Raw genomic sequence first — 24,430 nt, 5'->3', positions numbered from 1 at the left:
TTCCGGTTGATCTTGCAGAATCTCCATCTTTTGCTGTCCCTGTGCTCTCTCCTGGGTGCTCTTGCCCTACCCCTCTCCCTTCCCCGACAGTTCTGTTTGGTTCTCTTTATACCTTGCCTTTAGGTGATCTTATCCACTCACGTCTCATGATTGTAAAATCCCTCTTCTCCATTGGCTTATCCCAACTCCGAATACAGAACAGCCACCTATTTTATATTTCTACTTTGATGTCAGTGCTGTTGGTACGTGCTTGGCCCAGGGAGTGGCACGATTAGGTGTGGCCTTGTTGGAGTAGGTGTGTCACTGTGCATATGGGTAAGAATCTCATCCTAGCTGCCTGGAAGCCAGTGTTCCACTAGCAGCCTTCAGATGAAGATGTAGAACTCTCAGCCCCTCCTGCACCAGGCCTGCCTGGATGCTGCCATGTTCCCACCTTGTTGATAATGGATTGAACCTCTGAACCAGTTAAATGTTGTTCTTATAAGAGTTGCCTTGGTCATGGTGTCTGTTCACAGCAGTAGAACCCTAACTAAGACAGTGTCTAAGAAGCATTTCAAACATAATGTGGCTAAAAGTAACTCCCAATTTTCCTTTTGTCTTCCCTTGCCTAAACCAGATGTTAGCAAATGATACTATCTAGTTACCTAAACTATTGTAGGTAGTGCTCCTGATTCTTTGAGTGGTCCGATCCCTGTCTATTGGTTACCATTTTGTTTCATGTAAGATCTGCAGTTTAGCTTGCTCTGTCTCTGCTGCTGTGTCTGTCTTTCTGTCTTTCCTCTTCTGGCCAGCTTAGCACGACAATCTCTCAAACACATTGTTTGACCTCTAGAATTCGTCAACAAACATTTCAATAAGGTAAGTTCTTTGCCTGAGACCCTTTGGCGACTTTCTGCTTTCGATGTAATGTTAAAATTACTTCTGGGGTTGGGGATTTAGCTCAGTGGTAGAGAGCTTGCCTAGCAAGCGCAAGGCCCTGGGTTCGGTCCCCAGCTCCGAAAAAAAGAAAAGGAAAAAAAAATTACTTCTAACAACCTAAAAGGTCCTGCTGGATGGGGGATTCAACAATGGCTTTCCTGATGAGGGAACCAGCCGGTATTTGGATGCCTGTGGTAAATACCACCCGATCTCATGCCATCACTCTGATGGAGTAGACTCACTCACAACCCCTACACCGGAGGAGGAGGGATTTTGGTCTTACGGCTGCTAACTCTTCAGGCATTGCTTGGGAGACAACACCTGCTGTTGCCCGGACCAAGACAGCCACTACGGTGGATGGAGACTGTCAATGCTGTAGTCTCTAGGTCAGCAGACGTGTTACAGGCTCAGGAGGTACTAAATCAACATCTTTATCAAGATGTCCACATTTTACAGCAACAGATTGACTTACTAGCAGAAGTAAGAAGGTTGGCCTTTGTGAGGGTCATGTCTTTATTGGCATTAGCATGGGAACCCAGGTTTTGCTCAGTCTGCCTAACCCTTTACCAGGTACATAATACTACTGAAGCCCGACAACAGTTGGCTCAATATCTCGAAGGTACCTGGTCAGACAAATTCCTTAACTATCCTGTGCTGTTAAGGGAGAGAATAGCCAACCTCAATGCGACCAGGGTATCTGTGCTCTCCTTAGATGCCAGGTTCTTGGGAAAAGTGTAAGACAATATTAAGAGGTTGTTTGACCCCTCATGGATAGCCACTTATGCTATGATGGGAAGAATGGTCATACAAATAATTAATTTAAGTGTCTCACACAGCATATCTCCAGGCAGCGCTCCATGAATAAGACAATCCTTCAGGTGCTGATGGCTCTTGAATATCCTGATTGCAGCCCCCTAAGGAAGTGATCAAAGCTTGGATGGCAGAGATCTGTGAGACCGTCATGTAGGCTGGCCCTTGTCTCCTCCATGTGTGACGTGCTTCCAGAGTGATATCTCTTTGAGGGCTGGTAGTCAATGACTTACAAGATCCTAGAAGACAGGACAACCTAAGACAGGTACAGTCCAGTATCCTGGAATCCTCCGAGGTGGGGTCCAACAATGGCACCCCGGCTCCACTAGGCTGTCAAAATCTAAAACAGAAGGGTGGATATGTAGCAGGAATGGCGGGGCTACCTCTATTTAACCGCTGCGGACCGTGCAGGCTCAAAAGCATTTCCTGTGACACCAGCATTCCTGCAGGAGGACCTAATTGAGGAGTGCCTGAGAGAACAAGGATTGCTAATGCAACAGTGCTAGCCAATCAGGAACTGCTGTTTAGAATAGATACTTTCTGGGGGCCAATGGGGGTGTGGGTGGAGGGTATTAAGAAGCTTGCAGCAGTGCTCAGAGGAGCTGGCTGCAACATTTCTCACTTGCTCTGGAGTCTGTGTTGGTGACTCTTCACCAACCCCAAAGAGCAGGTAGGGTCCTGAGGAGAGCTGTCCAGAGCACAGGCAACAGGTCCTTGATAAGACAGGCCCAACTCAAGATGGTTTGGTTGAACAAAGTTCTTGTTTACAGTGGTGAGGAGCAGAGAGCACATAGAGTTGTGATTGTGTTTAAATACTAGTTAGACGTGTGATACTCTTGTGACACTGGACAGAGGCAGTGAGGGGCAACTTCCCCTTGGCTTCCTCCTCTTCTTCCCCCTCCTCTTCCCTTCCTTCCTCCCCCTCCTCAGAATACAGGATTGGATTCACTAGGTTTCATCTGTTGATTGCAGCTCATGGCAAGTACTTTGGACTTACCATGGGCTTATCAGGAAGTGATGTCATCTTCAGTAGTGGAGCTTTCTTTCTACCTCTTGCTACCAGGTTACATCACTGTGGTTCGAGTTTGTTATACTGTGACCCACTAACTCTAAAACATACCAAGCCTTTCTCCGTTTCAAAGCCGTTTACTTTCTATTTCCTCTGTCTCGATTTTAAAGGGACTTTACTTACAGCCTAAGGTCATGTTATTTTGCTGGGGTTTTGAACATGGATTATCACCGAGTACTTTGAGCAGCTGGTCCCCTGCTAAAGTGTCTTTTCGGGAGGTTGAAGAGTCTCCGTACACAGGGCTTAGCTGGCTAATGTAGGCTTCCAGTGCTCTCTTAGGGTCTTGACAGTTACAGCCCAGCCTTGCTTCTGGTCCCATCTCTGCTTCTAATCCCCAAGATGACTGAGGACAGCATTCCATAGGCTCTTATCACCAGTTACCAAGCTTTCCCTGCCTGACACACCTCTACCCTCTATGACTGAGAGCTAGTCAAGCTTCTTGTCAATAGGTAGACATTATTTTTTGTAAAATCATCTTTTCTTGTGGGATACCTTGTGAATCGTAGATCCTGTTTTCTCGAGGGATACTTTGTAGTTCTTATTATAGGATTCTTAGGTGGTTGCTTGAAAATGTTGAGAGGCTCTCAGCACTGAAGACCCCTGCTATGTATTCACAGCCTACAACACGAATATGTTGTTTTGAAAGCTGTATCTGTCCTTAGGAAACTTTTCGTTCTTCTTTTCCTTAAGGCCAGGATCACAAGCAACATCTAGGGATCATATAGGGCTGTTTTTACTCTCTTTTTTTTCTCCTTTCAAGATGCTTCAATGTTGTGTTGGATCCTCTGGCCAGAAGGACTTCATTTGTGTGGGGTCTTCACTCGAGGACAGTGGGATCATCTCCTACCTTTGCGTCTGTGTGTATCTCAGACGAACACGTTTTGACCAGATCGGGAAGCTTCGTCATTTTGCTCCTGTTGCAGAGCGGCATCTGTTGGTCACACTACAGTTTGTAGGAATGTTTACCTGCTTCATAGGCCCTCAAACTGTAGCGGTTTCGGGGTCATACTCGGTCTACAGATGAGGACAGTTTATATAACAGCCATGATTCCATGACTCTAAAGATTGTGCTTTTCACCACTACCTTCCCAGAGGCTCACAAGGGACTCATTTCTTCCAACCACAAACCATTTCCTTTACATTCTATTTCTTTGGAATAGAACAAAACCTTTCTTTTTTCATCCTTTACTGTGTATCTCAGAACATTACAAATATGTTAGGTCTCCAATTTGGGACAGATGACTGAGGTCTATTTAACATAGCAAAGTTCTCCCAACATCCCTCAGTCCCTGTGCGTTTACAGGGTATGGCTGGCAAGTCCAGCCCTTTACCCAGAATTCTCCAGCTTAGGGGCTGGGCTTCCCTTCCTTCATAGACTCTTCCCTATATAACCCAGCCATCTTGGTTTGCCAGCTTTTATTTTTTCATTTTTTTTTAACCTTTTGCCCCTTTAGCCACTCCATCTGGTTCCCTTTCTCTTCTTCTCACACAGCTCAGGATCATGTCCACTCTCCCAGATGTTTCTGTCTCTAATCTCTCCCTTTTACCTACAATAAACTTTCTCCTCCACCATACCTAGGAGCAGTCAGCCACGTCTCTTTTCATTCAAATGTCATCATAATGCTTAAGTCCTTGCAAGCATGAAGTAACACTAAGGTTTCCAAAGCTTTGAACAACAAACCCACATTATTTAACTATGTGTGAAACGCTGCTGCTGTATAGTGCCTGTTCAAACAGACTAGCTATGGCCAACGCCTACCTGATTAATATAACGTAGATCTTGTTCAAGTTTTTACACACACACACACACACACACACACACACACACTGTAGCTGTCTTAGACACACCAGAAGAGGGCATTTGATCTCATTACAGATGGTCGTGAGCCACCATGTGATTGCTGGAATTTGAAATCAGGACCTCTGGAAGAGCAGTCAGTGTTCTTAACCACTGAACCATCTCTCCAGCCCCTTTTTCCTTTCTTGTTCAAGTTAACTCTTTGAATGAAATAGGCACAGTAGAGAAACCCAAATAGTCACTCAGTGGGTATATAAGAGAAAGGTTTACTCCAAACTGCCAAGGCCATAAAAAGCAGAAAGCTAATACTAAAGATTGAGCAAGAAATGGGCTGGGGTTCTGTTGAGCAGGGTGAGCTAAAGGCCGTGGAAGAATTTCAAGGACACACCAATAGATAATTGGCCTGAGGCAGGAAATAGCCCCGGAAAACATCAAGCCAACCTATAAAAAAAAGTTTCTTTGGAGACACAATAAAAGGACTGCGGATTTTAAGAGAGCCGCCCAGACCTACTGTGAGACTTGGTAGAATGGTTCTTGCATCTCCGACTCACTAGAAGACCTCAACAGTGTCAGGTCCCCCAAGGAATCCCTTTCCCCCAGGTAGGGCATCGAGGCAGTATTCCAGAACTCAGGGGCCTGAAGGTAGTTCCTACTTGCTAAGACGAGTCATTCTAAGAGGGACATGTGGCTCTTTCCATTAATTTATGACTGTGGTGTCTATTAGCACATCAAGTTCCCATATAACCCAGGAGATAAATTCCCACTGTGGCCCAAACCCGCGCAGCGCTTCTCTTTGCCTTCGCAGTTTGGAATAAACTTTTCCCTTTTTCACCCACAGAGCGGCTATTTGGGTTTCTTCGCCATTTCTTTCAGAAGTCAATTCCAGACGTCTCGGACGTCCCTGGAGACTTCCTGAGACTCTGGCTCTGCCAGCCTAGGAGGCGGCGGCGGCGGGGCTTTATCCCCTAACCCTGCCGGAGGGAACCTGGGCTCGCTCCAGGAACCCGCCGCCCCTGCCAACCCAGCCTGCAAGGCTGGCCCAGAAGGGTTCTGAGGCCCGCGCATGCGGACTCGGCGGCCGCAGCCCGGCCTCCCCAGCCTCTTCCTCCCAGGCTCTCGGCGGCGGTTTGGAGCCCGCTGACAGCTCCACGACCAGCGGACGCAGCCTCGTCTTGTGCTTCCACGTTACCCTATCAGAGATGGGGCGGGGCGTCAGCCTACAAAGCCAATCAGCGCCAACCACGACCCAGGGTGAGCTGGGCCGCTCTGCGGCCAGGAGGAAGGCGATTGGGCGGCGGCGGCGCCCGGGGCGTGGCGTCTGCGGGCCCCGCCCAGCGCTGTTTTCCGCCGCCGGGCGCCAGCCGCGGCCGAGGCCCGAGCGCTGACCGACTGAGCGGACGGCGGGCGCTTCGCTGCGGGCTGTTGGCCGCGCGGGCTGCTGGGCCGCGCACCTTCCTGCTCTTCGGCTCAGGTGCCCTTGGACATGGTGGCCCCCGGCTCGGTGCGCAGCCGGCTGGGCGCGGTGTTCCCGTTCCTGCTTGTCCTGGTGGACCTGCAGTACGAAGGTGAGTCCCGCCCTGTTCCCGGGGCGGGCTTCGGATCCTAGTCCCGGCCGGGAGCGCCGCTCCGGGGCGCGAGGCTGGGTCCGAGCCGGGTTCCGGTTCCGTGTGCCGAGAGGAGGGACTGGCGGGCCGCGAGACCAGGACGGCGGCCTGGGCCAGAGCAGCCGGGAGTCCGGCGTCCGGGGGACACTGGGTCCGGGTTGTCCGGAGGAGGCGAGAACGACGGCACGCACGGGACGGGTCCTATTCCTGAAGCCAGTCCCATCCCCTCACCACCCCGCGTGGGGAGCGCAACTTAGGCTGGTGCCTGGGGAAGTCACCTGGGCTTGGAGTTCAGAGCCTAACTTGCTGGGCTGTCTGTGGCTTTACAGTTCCCAGCAAGGCGACATTCAACTTTTTGTCCCCCCCCCCACCCCCGTGCTACTTTTTCCTGTCATCGCAAAAAAGATAAAAAAGATCTCCTTAAAAAAAAATAGGAGCGCTTACATTTCACCCTGGCCTCCGGACTGGTATGTTGGCTACTCCCAACAGAGGCCGGTCCTATCTTGGGTGTCAGAGCGGGGAGGAGTTAAACATGGAAGCCCCAAATGCCCATTGAACAATGCTTCCCAACTTGGTTAGTGTGCTGTAGTGACTTATGTCCTGGGCACTGATCTATACTCATTCCTGTGAGTCCGGGGATAGTTGTCTAGGAAAGAGTAAACAATTGGATATTCCTTTGGAGGGATTGAGGAGCAGAACTTTGGAATAGTTTATGGTGAAACCTTCATAAAACTCTTAGGTTTTTACATCTCCACTAAAGGTAGGGTTTTGTTGTTTTTTTTTTTTTTTTTTTGCTTTTGGCTTCCTGATCACCATACGTTCTTTGAACTCCGAATCAGAATCAGAATTAGTACTGTGACAATATCGAGACCAATAATTTGACATTGGAGCCAGTCTCAAAAGTGAAGGGATGGGAATTTGAAGACCTGGACCATTTTAATACGGTTCATACGTTGTAATTTTCTTTCATTTTCTAAGTCTTTCCATCTGCATTGATCATGCCCAGTTGTCATTAATGACTTATTTTGGATACTTAAGAGGAAATTGTCTATGCTATGTTTAGTGTCAATTTAATTTATTCTTCAGATATAGAAATGCTTATTTTTGTTTGCCTTACCTTTTCCAGTAGCTCGTCAATCAAGCACCTTATTTGAGTTTCTGTTCTTTGTAGGATTCTTAAGACTTTCAGCATTTCATTTCTCTACTGTGATGTTTCTATAAGGAAACAGTTTTTCTGTCTGGAAAGCACTAAGGGCACCTCTCAGGGGAAGCCAGTGTTGTCTTTTCCAAAAGTATTACCTGAGCAAAATGGCAGCTGATGGAGAAGAAAAGGGCATTTCAGTCATCTCTTATCCCACAGAGATGTGTGATCCTGTCTGTTTTACACCTATGGGGACTGGTGTTCAAGCAGCTTAATGAAAATTTACCTTGGGACTGGAGAAATGGTTAGTGTGCTTGTTGGTCTTGCAGAAGACTGGACTTGCATTCCCAGTACTAGATCAGGCAACTGTGAGTTAGTTGTGATTCCAACTCCAGGAGTCTTCTTCAGGTCCAGAGATGGGGGGTGGGGGTAGGGTGCAGACAGACAGACACAGAGACAGATAGACACAGAGAAAGACAGAGAGAGACAGAGACAGACAGTCAGAGAGAGACAGAAAGACAGAGAGAGGGAGGGGGAGGGGAGAACACATGCACACACATGGGTTCAAGTGCGCAAGCGTGCACACACACATAGTGTAAAATAAAATCTTTGAAAATATAATTTACCTCTGTATGAAGTGGGAACAGGAAATTGCTGGTAGCATCCATTTCAGGCATTTTAAAGTTGGGCAACTGAGCAAAATCAGCATTTTAAGTTATCAATAGAAAGTGACAGGGAGGTGACTTAAAGACCAGCCTGAGTTATTCTATGAGTTGTAGGCCACGCCGAGCTACAGTATGACACTTTGTCTTCAAACAAACCAAAAACAAAACAAAACAAAACACCCACAAAAATCTGAAGACCAAACAACCTTCCCCCAAACAAAAGAAAACAAAAATCCCCAAACTTGTTTTTCCTCCCAAAACAGTGGTTCTCCAGCTTAACTGTATATCAGAATCTCACAGAGTCCTTCTAGAGTTCTAGGCACTTGCAGAGCTGCTGATTTAACAGGCAGTGCTGGGCAGTGGAGTCTGCATTTCTAAAGGATCCCAGATGGCCTCATTTTGAGAATCACAAGGGTAATGAATTACATGTTGGAACTGAATTAGGGGGGCTGCTTTTTATTAGATCCTAGAATTGGTCATGGGGTTATCAAGATATAAAGTAGCAAATTATTAGTTTATGTTTTCTTTATAACTTGGTTATATCTGGGTTCATTAGCCTCAGTCTTGAGGAGGAGGCAGGCAGGTGGTGCCACAGTACACTTAAGGCTGGAGAAGAAGACATTGGAGAGTCGTCTGAGAACTGGAAATGTGAAACACAGTTTCATACTGTAGGAAACATAGCGATACACTTAACTGGTCTGTCTTTTTCCTTTTTTTTTTTCTGATTTAAAAATACTCTTTTCAATTAGGCTTTTCTGTTGTAATCTAGAGGAGGAAAGCAGATATCATTAATTGACTCTACAAATTCCCTTTCTCATAGGCTTTGAAAGAAAGCTAGAGGAAGAGACATAGAACTTTTGAGTAGAAAGAAAGTTTTAGAAACTGGAGCGATGGCTCAGCTTAAGTGGCTCCTGGAGAGGCTGTGAGTTCAGCTGTCAGCAGCACACCAGCCCCAGCTGCAGGGAGTTGAGGCGCTGGGACACATAAGCTCTCACACCTACAGACACATAAATTCAAACAGAAGTACAGAAAGACCTTTCGCATTCTTTCATTACAAATAAGATTATTTCATTTGTTGCTTATGGCTTGGTTGGTGACTTGAATATGAATGCAGACTAAAAACATTTTGTTGTCACAATGCTCTTCATATATCATTTCCTGCATGCTCACAGTGTTCTTGTCTCACACTTCCTGTTCTCAGACAGCTCTCCCAAATGTCTTCTCCCTCCAGCCTTAAGTGTACTGTGGCACTACCTGACCTGCCTGCCTCGTCAAGACTGAGGCTAATGAACCCAGATACAACCAACGACCATTCCATCCCCAGAGTCTCTGTGTGCAGCCCTGGCTGTCCTAGAACTTACTCTGTAGACCAGGCTGGCCTCGAACTCGGAGATCCACCTGCTTCTGCCTCTGCCTCTGCCAGGATTGCTGTGTACCACTGTGGTAGGCCAGGAACCTAGTTTTTAATTCACTCAGTTAAGCTGATTAAACTATATTTTGACCATCGTGGGAAAAGACTTGAAAATCTTTGCAAACAGAAGGTTGTGGTACATTGTATTTAAACCCATAAATTAACAGTATATTTTACTGTTTGCATGATTTCCTTGGTATTAGGTACATATGAAGAGAAAAATTTAAGTGCATGATTTTAATAGTTTATATAACCAGATGATCAGATAACTTCCTAAAATTATTTTGAACTATTTAGCAAGATTATGCGGTCGGCAGTAGTGTCAGTGTGCTGGCTCATTTCACCAGCTAACATTTGCTGAGAGAATGCCTGGGATTGCCTCCATTCTGTGGGGCAGACTTGTTTTAGGGTGAGAAGCCCATAGGAATAATGGTGGCCAAGTTCAGTTTGTATTGTCATGATCTTCTTTTAACTAATCCATTGGTGTGTGTGTGTGTGTGTGTGTGTGTGTGTGTGTGTGTGTGTGTGTGTTTCCAGAACTTAAAAAAAGGACTTTCTTTATTGAGGGCAACCGGATGCAAACAATGTAAAACTCAAAAGCTTCTCTGTCATTGGATTAACTTTTCTTTCTCTGCTTGTTGAATTGGAGTTGGATGTTAATTGCACATTTCCTAAGGGTCCTGATCTGCTCACAGGAAGCAGTGGGGCAGATTCCTCAAGTGACCCCATGGGAGAGGACGCATCACGGTGTGGGTGCCAGGGCTCCGGTTGGCCTACTTCTTCTGCTTCACGTGTACTACAAAATAGTCATCGCATGCAATGATGAGTCCCGCCACTAGTGATGGAAAGCTCTGGAAGCCCACTTTTCCATCTCGGCACTGGTCCAGGTCCTTCATTATTTTGTCCACAGCCAGAGGGTCCTTTTGATTTTCCAAAAACCCAGGGAACTCCCTTTCCATGAGCACTCTCAGGTCCTCCTTTGTCAAGTAGTTTTTTCCCCTGCAAACCTGTGAAACGTAAGCATCATGGTTTCCATGGTGTGCTCCATTTGGGATGGCATTTTGAAGAATCTGTCGAAACCTGGGCCCTGAGGCGCTGCAGTCCTTGGAAGAGCTGCGTGTTTTGTTTTTAGACAGGGTCTCACTCTTTAGCCCAGGCTAGTCTGGATGGGCTCTGGAATTTGATATTATATTAGGATGGGCTCAGACTTGTAGTGATCCTCTCCCCTCTCCCCTCTTCCTCTGCCCTCTGTGTGTTGCCATTACAGGCTTGCCCCACCACACCTGCTTGCTTGCTTGCTTGCTTATTTATTTATTTATTTATTTATTTATTTAGTCGGAGCTGAGGACCGAACCCAGGGCCTTGCGCTTACTAGGCAAGCGCTCTACCACTGAGCTAAATCCTCAACCCCTCTTTTTGATTTATTAATGAGCATTTTCACTTTGTTTACATAGAAATTCCCCTGGAGCCTTGTCACCTGTCCTTCAAAATGCAGTCCTTTACATTTCAACCTTAAATGTATTTGCTTTATGTATCTTTATGTATCTAATTCTTTTAAACATTGATAATACGATGAGCTAGTCACTAGGAGTTTGGGACTACGAAGAAAGACGTGTGCGTCAGCGAAGGTTAAGTTGCTATGTGGTCCTGTGTGAGGCATACAATTAGATGTGTTGCCTTAGAGTTGACAGAATAGGGAATGTAAGACCTGCATTGGGGAAGCATCCTTAGCTTTTCTCTATTTTCTTCAGCTTAGTGGACCATTACGGCCACCACGTTATTACAAATACACTCTTATAGTTCTCTGCTCTTGTATTCTTTGGCTTTCCTTACCTGGCAGATCCCCAAGTCTATTGTTTTATGTACCCAAGAGATAAACACAGATGGAGAAAAACTTATTGTTAGCTCAGTCTCAATCTTGATTGCACACTCAGTGTTGCTAATGTTAAAATCTTCAGTGTGCCTGTCCTTGGAAAATCGTGTACTTTAAAACCTTTCTCTTCAACATCCAAGCCCAGTTTAACTCCCTTTCCCTCACACCCTCATCTTATTCTTCTTTCTCTTTTTTTGGACAGGATTTCACTGTGTAGCCTTGGCTGCCCTGGAGCTATGTAGACCAGGCTACCTCTCTGCCTCCATGAGTGCTGGGATTACAGTTGTGGGCCACCACCAACTCAATTTGTTCATTCTTAACAACAACTGAGTTGGAGGGCGTTGAGGGCGCAGTAGAGTTGGGCTGTGAACTAGCACAGTGTGTGGTGGCCAGATGAAAGCTTTCAGGAGCTGGGTCTCTCATTCCATCATGTGGTATGGGCTCCAGGGATCGAGTTTAAGGCTTGGTGGCAAAGTGCCTTTACTCACAGAGCCAGCCTGAAGGCCTCCACTTGAGTCATTCTAAGATGGCGTCTTTGTTGAGGAGGAGACGTCATAAGCCTTTTTCTATTCTTTCTACAACACAGTTCCCGGGCTTATCTCCATCTCTGCCCACAGTCCTTCCCAGCCTGAGGATTTTAGCTTGATTAGTAGTTTGTATTTTCAGAAGTCCTAGGCCACTTAACTTGGTTTGGTCTTTAAAAGCAAAAGTTGTTCAGGTTGGTTATGAAGTGCAGCATTTCCCAGGCAGGTTTCAAACTCAGCATCCTGTCTTAACTTGGCTTCTGTTGGGTTGTAGGCATCTGAGAAGGGCTTCCTTGTATCCTCACACTAAAAAGTGGCCGAATGCTGTGGTCTCGTGTGGCAAAAGGTGTAAGGGCAAAGATACCAGCTTGTTCCTGCAGCCTTTTTATCAGGCACTAATGCTTGTCTGAAGGCACGGACCGGTCATTAATTGTTTCCCGAATGCGCTACCCCGCACAATGGGCTAGGTGTCCACAAATGAATTTTGGGGACATTCAGAGCAGTTGCTTCCCTCCTTCACCATCACGTCTTCCCTCCACTGGATCCCTCCCTCCAGCACTCGTCATACCTTTGCATCCAACTAGGCTCCCATATTCGTCATTTGTCCCTGATGCTACTGAGCTGTATGCTGGTTCTCTTGGTAATAAACTTTTATTTATCCTATTTTATGTGTATGGATGTTTTGCCTACATATATACAGTAGGTGTGTTGAACCCACAGAGATCAGAAAAGCAGTTGGATCCTTTGGAGCAGGGCTTACAGTGATGGTTGTGAACCACCACGTGGGATCCAAACCTTTGTCTTCTGCAAGAGCAAAAAGTGGTTAAGAGCAGCTGCTCTGAACCCCACAGCCGTTTCTCCAGCCTCAGGAGCACAACTGTAAAGCATGGTGGGCAGTTTTCATTCTCTTCTTCTCTTACACATTACTTTAGCAACAATAATGAATGTTTATGGGTCCGACTGTTAGTGCTTCCACCATTGTTCTACCCCAGGCTTCCCTCCTGAGGTTCATATCAGCTTTCTCAGCTTCTAAGTGTCTGACTAGGGTCTTGGTTTTTCTTACGCTACAATTCTCAGTGAATAACATGATTAGTTATTCTATCTTTGTTGCTATTCTTCCTGTTTGCATTGTTGACCCATGATTGACAGATGTCTAGGAGAAACCTGCTAGGTGCAGATTGGGAAATTACATATTTGATTGTCTTATCTCTTGGAAAATAGTATGCACACAGTGTGTAGCAATGGAATAAAAATTGTGGCTCAGAATAGAGTATAGATGTTGCAAGCAGCCAGTGATCTACACGGAACCCTTTAGGTGTTAGTGTCCTTATGAGTCCTTATGACCAGTGATAAGCAGTTGGAGTGATTATGTGTGCTGTGGACATTCAAGCAGGAAGGCAGACATTCACTTAATAATTTAATAAATATTGAGTGCTTACCGTATGTAATACACTGAACTATGTGATGTAAAGGGACTAGTTTATGCTGGGATAAGGGTGGATCAGAGCTGTAAGAGACAGGTTAACCTGTGAGAAGCAGTATGTTGAATAGTGGTTCTACAAAGCAAGTGTGTCTTTGTGAGCCTGGTCATACATAGTGCAGCGAGAGTTAGGACTCCTGCTCTCACCAGGCAGGTACAAAGGTTCACAGTGGAGGCAGTGTTTGTGCAGAACCTGTTTGGTTTTGTTTGCTTGTTTCTTTTTACCCTGTGAAGTTGAAGATAGAACCTAGCACCTTTTACCTCTAAGCTAAGCTACATACCTAGTCCAAGGACAGAATCTTGAGGAGTGAGAATTTTCTAGGTGGGCAGTTGGGAAAGGCTGTCCCATTGAACAGTGATGTGAAAGCACGAGGCAGGAGGACATAGTGTATCTAGTGAGATATCCGATTTGCTTTGCTGTGAGCAGAGAGTATGTAATGGAGGAAGGACCAGTATCAGGGAGCATGGGCCTGAAGTATGTTCTCTGCCTTTAAACTAGGAAATTTGTCGCGATTACCCAGCATATGAAAATATTGTAGAAGTTTGTAGAAGGGAGGTGTTTTAAAAGGCTTGTTCTGGATGCAGCATGGACTAAGGATTTGGAAGAAGGTAAGATAGGAGTTGGGAACCTCTGTAGAGTAGAAGGGATCTCCAACTCTCCTAGCCTTTAGACTGCTGCATGTTCTATTCTCGAAATGTGGCTGAAGTACACTAAAGGAATTTTCTCTGCATAGTTAGAGGGTGGGCCATGGGGATTTACATAGAGGCAGCATTAATTTATATAACCAAGTAGAAATTTGATTGAATTATAAGTTATAATTATAATTTATAAATTATAAATAGAGATCAAAGGTTTACTCTAAAGGGATGGTGAACGTGAAATGTCTCCTTTAGATGGGATTAGATTGTTCAGCGTGGTGTGGTCATAAACTGAGTGCTCCTTTCAGTTGTAGAAAACAGAAGTGATTTAAAGAGTTTCTCAATGTTTGGGGGCGGCGTGTAGTATAAAGTGACATAGCAGTTCAAAAGAACATTACAAATGCATTCTTGGCTCCCACTGGACTTTAGAATTAACCTACAGTGCTGAAATATTGCTACACGAGAAGGATCACACACTGTGTGGGAAATAAAGGTGGGCTTAGCAAATGCGTTCTTTGGCAGTCATTGTGAATCTGTGGCCTGAACTGACAACTTATCTGAGCCTCTGTTGTTTTGTAATAAAAGTATGAAAGATCTTTACATCCTGGAGTTGGAAAAATTAAATTATCTAAACACACAGAAGTACCTGGTGCATGCTAGGTTTATTTAAACACAAGGAAGTACCTAGTTACATGGTAGGTTTTTAATTCTTTTGTTACTTGTTTCCCTCTCGGTCATTGTTATGGGTGGATCAGGAAATGATTTTCCCTTTTTTGGAGACAGGCCCTTAATGTATAGCTTTGAACTCATGGCATCTCCTTGGTTCAGCCAATCAAGTGCTGGGATTACACATGTGCACCACTATTCCTGGCTTCACTTTCCTGTGGTTTATCTCGTACCATAACGTTTAATTCCTCATTTGAGAAATTGAGCACTTTGATTTGGTTGTGTCTCTTGAGAAAATTTAACAGGGAAATGTTTGAGATCTTCACGCAAAGATTGCTGTAAATGACACCAGGATACTGATCCACAAGCCCTAGCTTGTCCTCAGTGCTCATGTCAGAGTTCTGGTTAGGAAACCTAAGGCAGACGGTCTACGGCTCAGTCAGTGCTTTCGTCATGATTTGACCCGGGCCATTTTCTAGTCTAATCTAACACAATTTTGTACACATCACTCGCTTGGATTAAAGATGTGTAATCTTTTCTTTTGATTTTAGATAGGAAGTATAAATGTTTATGGGTATAATTTATATTAGGAATTATCTTTAAAAGATCTGGAGGTAAGGACTAGGCTAGGGACAGTTCAGTGTGCAGTTGCCTCGGGTGTGTAGGGTCTGAAGTATGACCCCCAGGGACTGTACAGTTGTCAAAGACAAGCCATATACCAATGGGCCCTGTTGGTAATACATGAGGATATAATATGACACGATACGACAATCCTATTATACTTCCACACTGTAGTTCAACAGTGTTCATTAGTTAAGAATTAAAACTTATTTTTAGTGGTATCTGCCGGAGTAAGGTTGTGCATGTGCCATGGTGCCCTCTGATGGTCAGAGAACAACTTGTGGGAGTCACACTTACATCGCCACAGTGCCCTCTCCACACACCACATTGCAGTCAGAGTAATCTTTAAAATATAAATCAGACCTTCAGCTTCTTGTGAAGCCCATTCTGGGGTCTCCTTCCTCACGTACATAAAACCTAGATTTGCTGTGCAGCTTGCAGTTTGGTCTGTGTTGTTCATGTCCTCTGCCCTCCTTCCTTGCTGTCTGTAGCTTCACTGTTTTCCTGGAAGTTGAGGCTTGTTGCGCTGGTTTGGTGGCATGGATGTGATTTTGGCATGAGCCATCAGTGCTCCTGTCCACTCCTTGTTGTTGCTGTTTTAGATTCCCCACTCGGAGCCTATCTGACGACTGTACTAATTACTCCTTTCCTCAGGCATTGTGTCACCTAGCATCAGATTGGCACTTACTCAATTATCTTGTTTATTTCTTGGTCTCCATTGTACTCTTGCTGCTAGAGCTGAGTTTAAATAGCTGTTGTGACCGTTGGAACCTGTAAAATTATTAGTTATATACACTTAAACAATTTAAAAAATATGTGCTCCTAATTTTGTTTTCTTTCTTAGTGTTAAGCTGTGTAAAAATTGACTTCATAGTCTTCTGTCTGTTTCAGACGTACAGGTTATCAGTCAGCCTGAGGACTGGTTTTGTAAAGGTGGCTGCCTGGCTGTGGCACTTTTCTTTATCAGTTTGAAGCTCTCAGAGTACTGGGAGTCCACCCACGGCACATTCAGAGAGCGCGCTTGAATGCTGTTTCTCAGGGTTCTCTAAGCTAGGTTCCCTGGGCCTGCAGGATGTGAAACTCCTTATTCAGGTAGGTAAAGCAACCATGTTAGGCAACTGTGAAATTAGGTACAACTTAGTGCCATGGGCCAGCTCTGCATAGAAACCCCGGGTCTGAGTCACTACATAGCGTCTTCCTCAGTTGCTGATCTGTGTCGTCTCATACACCACAGCCACATGGGTCGGACTTAGACTTCTAGTCAAGCTAAGGACTACTGTCATTGAACTTACAGAAGGAGCTGTGTTGCCATTAAATCAGATGACTCGTTGTACTTTTGGAGTATGTGATAGGGAGCACAAAGATGAATGTTCTAATTCTGTTTACATAAATATGTAACATCAGATTGCTTGTATGCTGTAGAAAACTAGAAGAGAAGAAAAATGCTTTCTAGTTTTTAAACGGTGGAAAGAGCTTCCTTAGACAAGGAAGGGGAAGCGACTTCAGGGAAGAGGCTGAGAAGGACATGGGTTTCACGAGTCAGTTTTAACTGGATCCAAACATATGCTCCCGCTCCAGATACGAGGATCCAGTTAGTGATGCTTCAGTGTTCACAGGAGAATCTTGGTGAGACTTGATGGGACATTGATTCAACTGTAGTTTGAATTCTACAATACTCATAATTTTATGGTTGATTTTAGCTAGCTCAGCTTTGTGACTATTGAAGTGGGTGTGGGGTGATTATTTTAGAATTGTTATGGAAACCCCCAGAGTGGCTTTAGCTGAGAATTAGTCCTTTGCTTGACATTCTTCTCTAAGTACTTGAGTGCACTGAAAAGAATCCATCCCTTATCACAGCCTTTCTTTTCATCATTTCTGCCATTATGGTCAAATGTAGGTGGTCCCGGTGTGTGTGACAGTCAGCCACAGTGGTAGGCCAGAGTGGTCTACAGAGATGGGAGGCAGCCAAGAGTCAGCGGGTGCAGATTACGGTGCCAGTCAACTGAGCTGCATGGGTGCGTGGACGATGCTGTGAGTCGTGAAGTTAGACTCGGAGTGTGCAGCCTTGTTGGGACGTGGTTCCAGGCTGAGGCCGCCAAATTGCTGAGGGGCTGGGCATATGGCTGGGGCAGAGAAGCGGGAAGTCTCCTTTCTGCAGTTCTCTCCGCTCCCTTCACTAACAAACATAATATTGTCCTCATGGTAAAAGAGAAATGCCCGAACACTTTAGTGTATAATGTCAGGGCAACCGCTGAAGGAGTTCAGAGTAAAGAAACAATTTATAGATAATTGGACTACTTATTCAGGTTATTCTAATTAAAGTGTCTGATTGGCTCCATTTTCACCAAGAGTAAAATCCAAAGCAGGACAAAGCAGGGCTTTCCGTTTGATTTCATATTGCTTTTTTCTGTGGCTCTTTCTGTAGGTATCCAGATCCCCTTGCTGTTTCTGGACAGTGTGGACGTTAGGCCTTTGCCTTAGCTGGTTCTTGTTGGAAAGCACTTTTTCCATGTCTGCATGCTGGGCTCCTTACTTCCTCCATGTTTGCTCAGATGTCAGCTTCTCAAGGAAGGCTGCCTTGGACCATTATGTCTATGAGTGGCCTCTCCCTGTTGAGCTGTCACATCATTTGCTTTATTCCACAGTCATTTTACCTGATATACTATGTAACTTACTGTCCATCATGCTGTCTCCCACTGTAATGTCTGATACACCCATGTAACTTAGCGTTTATCCTGTTGTCTCCCACTGTAATGTCTGGTGCTGGGGGGATTGAAGGGGCAGGGCTCACTCATCCCAAATAACTAGAACAGTGCCTGGTATGTTGTAGATGCTCAGTAAGTACCTGAACGTTGTAGCCGACTGCCTGCCATTCATTCATTAAAGTGAGAGGTTTTAGCATAGCAAAGCAGGTTTTAAATGTGATGTGTCTGTGAGCATGAACATGTGCAGGTGCACATGCATGTGTGGCATGTGTATATGTGTGCTCATGTGTTTGTATATTCATGTGCATGTGGAAGCCAGAGGTTAATGTTAGGTGTTATCCTTAATCCTGCTTCAATTGTTCTTTACTGAGACTGGTTCTCGCTGAATCGAGAGCCTTCCCTCTGCTTTGTTAGCTGTCCAGTCCGCCCGAGGAGCCCGTTTCTGCCATGCCCTCCTGGCAGTTTTGTGGTTGCTGGCCCTCAGGCTGGCATAAAACTGGACTATCTGCCAGCTTTAGCACAGTGAACTAATGAACTATTATTCAGAACAATGTCACCAATACAGTAATTATTTTTCATTTATTCTAAGGACTGGTTTTACTCTTTCAGGTGGCTGAATTGGATATGGTATATTTTGGGGGAGTTTTATATGCTATACAACTAAACAGTGTGCTTTACTGCCATTTTCAGCTTCTGTGACTTTCCAGTAGATGACTGAGTCAGATAAAGAAGGTTATCTTATCTTAAACTTCTGATTTACTAGGGGTTCGTCTTGGTTCATGGAAAGTTACCTTATTAATCTGTTTTACTTTTCAGGTGCTGAATGTGGAGTAAATGCAGATGTAGAGAAGCATCTTGAATTGGGAAAGAAGTTACTTGCAGCTGGACAGCTGGCCGATGCCTTATCTCAGTTTCATGCTGCAGTCGGTTGGTATCATGGCCCTGACCACTCAGTTGCTCTCCTCTGAGTTCTAATTAGAACTTCCATTTGGATAACACTTCAACCATTATCAGTGTTAAAGAAACCATTCAACATACTTTCAGGGTTCTGGGTGAATTAGATGAAAAAGCACACAACGCATGGATGCATATGGAGCTAGCAGAAGAGGTAACTGAGGAGGCTGGAGGGAAGGAGGCTCAGTGGTTAAGCATGTCCTGCTCTTCCACAGGACGTAAAGCCAATTCACAGTGCTCATGTCTGTTGGCTTAAGCTACTTGTACTCCAGCTGCACACACACTCACACAGGCGCACACACACACACACTCACACATGCGCACACATTCATACACACAGACACACACACATGCGCACACACTCACACAGACACACACTCACACAGACACATGCACACACACTCACATGCACACACGTGCACATATACTCACACAGACATAAACACACATGCGCACACACAGACACACGCACACACACACATACAAACACACACACGCATGCACATGCGCACACACAGACACACACACACACTTTACAAAAGTGTAAAGACGTTTGTAAAAGGCAGGTAGCCGAGGCTTAGTCATGTGGGTATTAAACATAGCTAAGAGTTTGGCTGTCTGAGAGACTGCTGTGCAGTGGGCAGCAGTGACTGTACAGGCTGGTCACTGGTCAGTGCAGAGAGCAGGGGCTTTTGACTGTTCAGCTGTAAGTGGACCTTCTTTATCCTCCCTAAAGCTGGAAGAACCATTTACACCACCTACTGGCAGATTCCAGGGTGTAGGAGAGATGTCATGAGGTGCCCCTCTTTCTGAGTACTGAGAGGCGTTTAGTGGTTGCCAGGAGGAGGAGAGACGTCTTCTTCAGTGGTGTTGCCATTGGCTAAGGAGTCTGTTCTTCTGTGACCCAATTCAGGACCCTATACCAACACTTGTGAGCCTTATTGGGTCACAGACATGAAAATAGAAGGGGGACTGTAGGGACATGAAGGCGAGTGAATGTCTGTTTAATATAAGAACACAACATGTCTGTGTGGCAAAATATAATAAAACCCATCATGCTATAATATAAAACATCTGATAAAATCAAGAGATTTTGATAGAAAACTTAGGCAAGTTTCACATAGGGTGCTCTACTTTGACTGGGTTATCAATATAGTCATTTCTGTGATTTGTTTGTTTTGTTTTGAGATTTGAGATTTCCTAGTTCAGTGATTCTTCAATATTAAGTCAGATTCCAGCTGTCCCTTATGGTGTTTCTTTTGGGTGACTTGCTTTCTTTTTGTAACATCAGCCATTGTGACTTCTAAAGAAAAGAGGTGAGTCTTTCTTTGCTAGCTTAGAACTTACTAGGTCAACAAATTGGCCTTGAACTCACAGAGATCCTCCTGCCTCTGCATGCTGGCATTAAACATGGTCTATAACTGTGCCTAGCTCTAAAGCACCTTCCTATGTGAATTACAGCATAAATTTTAAACTAGGTCTTCTGATATGACTTTTCTCAGAGTCCTTTTTTATTTACTTCTTGTTTGTGGTGGTGAAAACTGGTTACTCAACACCTCACAAGTAGAGAGGCAGTTAATTTTTCCACAAAATATAGTGTGTTCCCAGAAGAATCCTCTCCTACTGTTAGAAATCATTTTAAAAATAGAAAATGCAGTTAGGTTTTGGCTTGGCATTATTTTTCTTCGCAAATTCATTTATTCACTATCACCTGTCTGTCCATCAATCCTCATCTGTCTGTCTATGTGGGGTGTCATGTGTGCCTGCTTCAGTGAGAGAATGTGGGGTGGACTGGGGGACAACTCGTAGGAGTTGGCTTTCCTTCCACTACGTGGATCAGGTTATCAAATTTGGTATTGTGCCTTTTTTAAAAACTGAGCCTTCTTGTAGGCCCCATTTCATGCTTTTCTTAAACTCTGATTTTTATTGATATCTTTACTTCTTTAGAAGAGTAGCAAACACATTTTTACCTTGTCCTCTTTTGATAACACTGTGGCATTATTATATCCAGTTTTGTAAGGAAATGGGAATAAGGAACTGTTGGGTCTGAAACCATTTCCTTGACAGCTCTCACAGTGTCCTCGGTGTGTGGCATGAATGGAGAAGCAAGGAGCCATCTGTGTGTTTGTGTGGCATTGGGTATTGGACCTAAGCCTGTGTGACAAGCAAGGTCTTGCTTTAACACCTGACTACACCCTCAGCCCCAAAGTTGTAAATTAATGAAGGGGATGTCTGAAATGTTAGATTTCCTTATTTTTCTGGTAAGAAAACCAATATTACACTTAATAGTTTTTTGTTCAGTAAAAAATAAAATAACCAACGAAACCTGCATCTGCTTTGACATGTGATTATGTCGGGAAAGCTGGTCCCCTGAGAGCCTCCCTGTACTGCTGTTCAGAAGGACAGAAGCTCAGTGACTTCCCACAGGGACAGTCAAGGTCCAAGACTACAGACTTCTTAAACGTTTAAAAATGTCTTATTAGTTTTGTTTATGTGTGTGCTATGCATATAATGACCATGGAGGCTAGCAGAGGGTGTTGGAGTTCCTGGGGCTGCTTGTGCGTGTCACTGCTGAGCTGTCTCTGTAGCCCTGTGGACCTGGATACAGTTGTATTCTCCTTTCTATCAGATTCTCAGGGAATGAATGAATGAATTGAAGACTTGGACCTAGTTTGATTAGGCTGGAGCAAGAATAAAAATTTACATATCCATGTAAAACAACCATTTTTAGTGCTCCCTACTACCAAAGTTTACAACATTAGCTGAGGATGGTGGGACATGCTGCCAATCCCAGCACTGGGAAGCAGACCCAGGAGGATCTCGGTGAGTTCCAGCACCACACAGGGACTGTCTCATAACCAGTACATTTATAACATTGACTATAATTTGCCTGCTCTAGGTTTTTCTTCAAAAATGATGGTCTTCGTTAGGGCCAAGTCACCCACACTTGAATCGTTTGATGCTCTAAGGAGTAGAATGTCAATTTTGTTCTCTTATTCCGCTTTCTAATTATTTTATATTATTGTCTGTCTGACATAAGCTAGATTCTTCTGAGAGGTAGGTCTCATTTGAGAGACTCCCGCCAGGCTGCACTGTTGGCAAGCTTGTCTGGTATCTCCGGTTGATGTGTGAAGTAGGAGGGGCCAGCACCCTGGGTGGGGCTGCCTGGGCTGGTGCTCCTGGATGCTGTAAGCAAGCAGGCTGAGCAAGCCATGAGGAACAACACGTCAGGAAGCAGCACCCTGCATGGTCTCTGCTGCAGTTCTTCGAGGTTCCTGCCTTGACTCTCCTTAGTGATAGAGTGCAACTTGAGAGTTGTAAACTGAAACACTGTCTTTCCTCCCAAGTCACTTTTGGTCATAGTGTTTTTATCCGCAGTAGGCAGTAGGCAGGCCGGGGCATGTGCATGTACTCCAGGAGGCCAGAGACACTGGGTCTCTGGTGCTCAATCCCAGGTGCTGTGACAGCTATGCAGTCATCTCTTCAGCCCTGACGAGTCAGCCCGAGGATGGGTTTTTAAAGAACTCTTATTACAGTCACATCTTCATAGACAGTGGTAGATGTTGACTAGTGTCAGGAACTACTGTTATGTAGATATTACGTCTTTGTGTGTGTGTCCATGTGCGCACACACACGCCCCAGAGGAGCCTTGCTTTGTATGTAGGTTAAAAAGCAGCTTCTTGTTCCCTGTTGTCTATGTCATGGTACCTGGCCGGCAACCTTGCACCTCACCATAGGAGTCAGAACATGACAAGCTTTAAATGGGCTTTGTGGGGAGGGGCAAGGGATGGACCTGGGCTTACCCACTGACCCATCCTACCTTGCCCATAATTGCTCTTTTTAAGATGAAATGAAAGGAAACAAGATACCACGCAAGTGACCCTGTATCTCTAAGCAAGGTGACTTTTCATTGCTGTGTTGTCATTTGATGCTGTGATCGGAGGACAGGTAGAAGAACAGTCAGTTCCCACCTCTGGTCTTGCCCAGCACAGCCCTTTTGTGACTTCTATCTACCCAGATGTGTGGAGACTCCTTCCTACTGAGCACCCTACAGGTTCTCTCTGGATATGAGCTAGCTTCCTCTGATTAAACTCTGACAGTGTACGCTTGGGTAGAGCCTAACAGTCCACAGGCTTTGGGAAAGACTGCTGCCCACTTCAAGCCCAGCTCTCCAGGTGTGCGCCCGCGTCCCTCGAGGGCCTTCCTCAGTTCAGTTTGCTACAATGGCCCCACCAGTTTGGATGGGCATCGCTTCTGGTGTAGGATAGTAGACATTGCAGAGGAAACAGGTGCTCCTCCAGAGAGGAGGTGCTCAGGGCAAGGGGAGGGGGAGGGGGAGGAGGAGGGGGAGGGGGAGGACTGCGCTTTCTTCTTCCTTCTGGTGGCTCACCCTTTAGGGACCGCCCTGTGTTCCCCTCATCCAGGCAGTATCCTCGCTGTCTCCTCAGCTCTTGATTTAGTGCCACGTCTGATTATTTATTTTTTCGGAGTCTGCCTCCCGAGTGCTGGGATTCAAGTGCTGCCGTACCATTGTTTGTTTGCTACTCCTAATAAAATGGCAACTGTAATCTTCTCAGAGACAGAGCGCTAATATTTATTATTTTAATTTTCAGATGGTGACCCTGATAACTATATTGCATACTATAGGAGAGCTACTGTCTTCTTAGCCATGGGAAAATCCAAAGCAGCACTGCCTGACTTAACGAGAGTGATTGAACTGAAGATGGATTTCACTGCGGTAAGTTCACCCAGCGTGGTCTGGGGGAGCTTAAGGGAGCTGGCCGAGGTAGCTGTTTCCTGAAGTAGTATTGGCACCTTAGGCATTACTAGATGATATCAGATTGAATTCTTACACTCCTCTTCATCGTGGCACATAGCTATACAGAGCCAGCTGGGAGGGGAGCAGGAGAACCCCTGAGGCCAGGGCTCGTGGTGCCTGATTCTGTTTCACTAACAGCAGCAGTAATAGCAGAACTCAGAATGTTGCTGTATTAACAGTCTGTCTGGATGCCGGCTGGGTTGGCACACAGGGGACAGAGGCATGCACAGTTCTGTGAATTTAAGGTCTTCTAGTCCATCCAGTGAGTAGCAGGAGAGGCAGGGCTATGTAGAGAGCCCCTGTCCCAACAAAACACAACAAAGGTATGTATGGAAGAGTAACAGTACATTAGTCAGGGTTCTCTAGAGTCACAGAACTTATAGAATGTCTCTATGTATTAAGGGAAATTATTAGGATGACTTACAGTCTGTAGTCCTACTAGCCCAATAGTGGGCAGCTGGGAATGGGTAGTCCAGGAATCTATAGTTGCTCAGTCCCACGAGGCTGGGTGTTTCAGCTGGTCTTCTGTGTAAAGTGGAATTCTGAAGAAGCAGGGTCCAACAGATGTGCTGGCAAGTAAGTGCAAGCCGGCCAGGAAGAGTGGGCCTGCCTTCTCCCACTGTCCTTATGTAGTCTGTGTAGGCCTGCAGCAGAAGGTGTGACTCGGATTAAAGCTGTGTACCGTGTACCACCATGCCTGGATTTGGAACTTGTTCTGTCTCAGGCTGGCCTT

General features: G+C 45.3%; 1 protein-coding gene and 1 pseudogene across 1 annotated transcript in view; one reads left to right on the top strand and one right to left on the bottom strand.

Moving 5' to 3' along the window:
• Positions 1 to 5,927: 5,927 nt before the first annotated feature.
• The window catches only part of Dnajc3 (DnaJ heat shock protein family (Hsp40) member C3), a 38,127-nt gene continuing 19,624 nt past the window's right edge, over positions 5,928 to 24,430 (top strand). The window contains exons 1-3 of the mRNA XM_032917464.1: positions 5,928 to 6,160; positions 18,741 to 18,851; positions 23,492 to 23,616. Coding sequence (XP_032773355.1) covers positions 6,079 to 6,160; positions 18,741 to 18,851; positions 23,492 to 23,616 — 318 coding nt within the window. The 5' untranslated portion in view covers positions 5,928 to 6,078. The remainder of the gene's footprint in view (positions 6,161 to 18,740; positions 18,852 to 23,491; positions 23,617 to 24,430) is intronic.
• On the bottom strand, positions 10,188 to 10,526 carry LOC116913319 (annotated as a pseudogene).

The sequence above is a fragment of the Rattus rattus genome, chromosome 12, assembly GCF_011064425.1.
Source record: "Rattus rattus isolate New Zealand chromosome 12, Rrattus_CSIRO_v1, whole genome shotgun sequence".
Classification (NCBI taxonomy): Eukaryota; Metazoa; Chordata; class Mammalia; order Rodentia; family Muridae; genus Rattus; species Rattus rattus.
The sequence above is the reverse complement of the archived record's forward strand: the minus strand, read 5'-3'. Positions and strand labels throughout refer to the sequence as shown.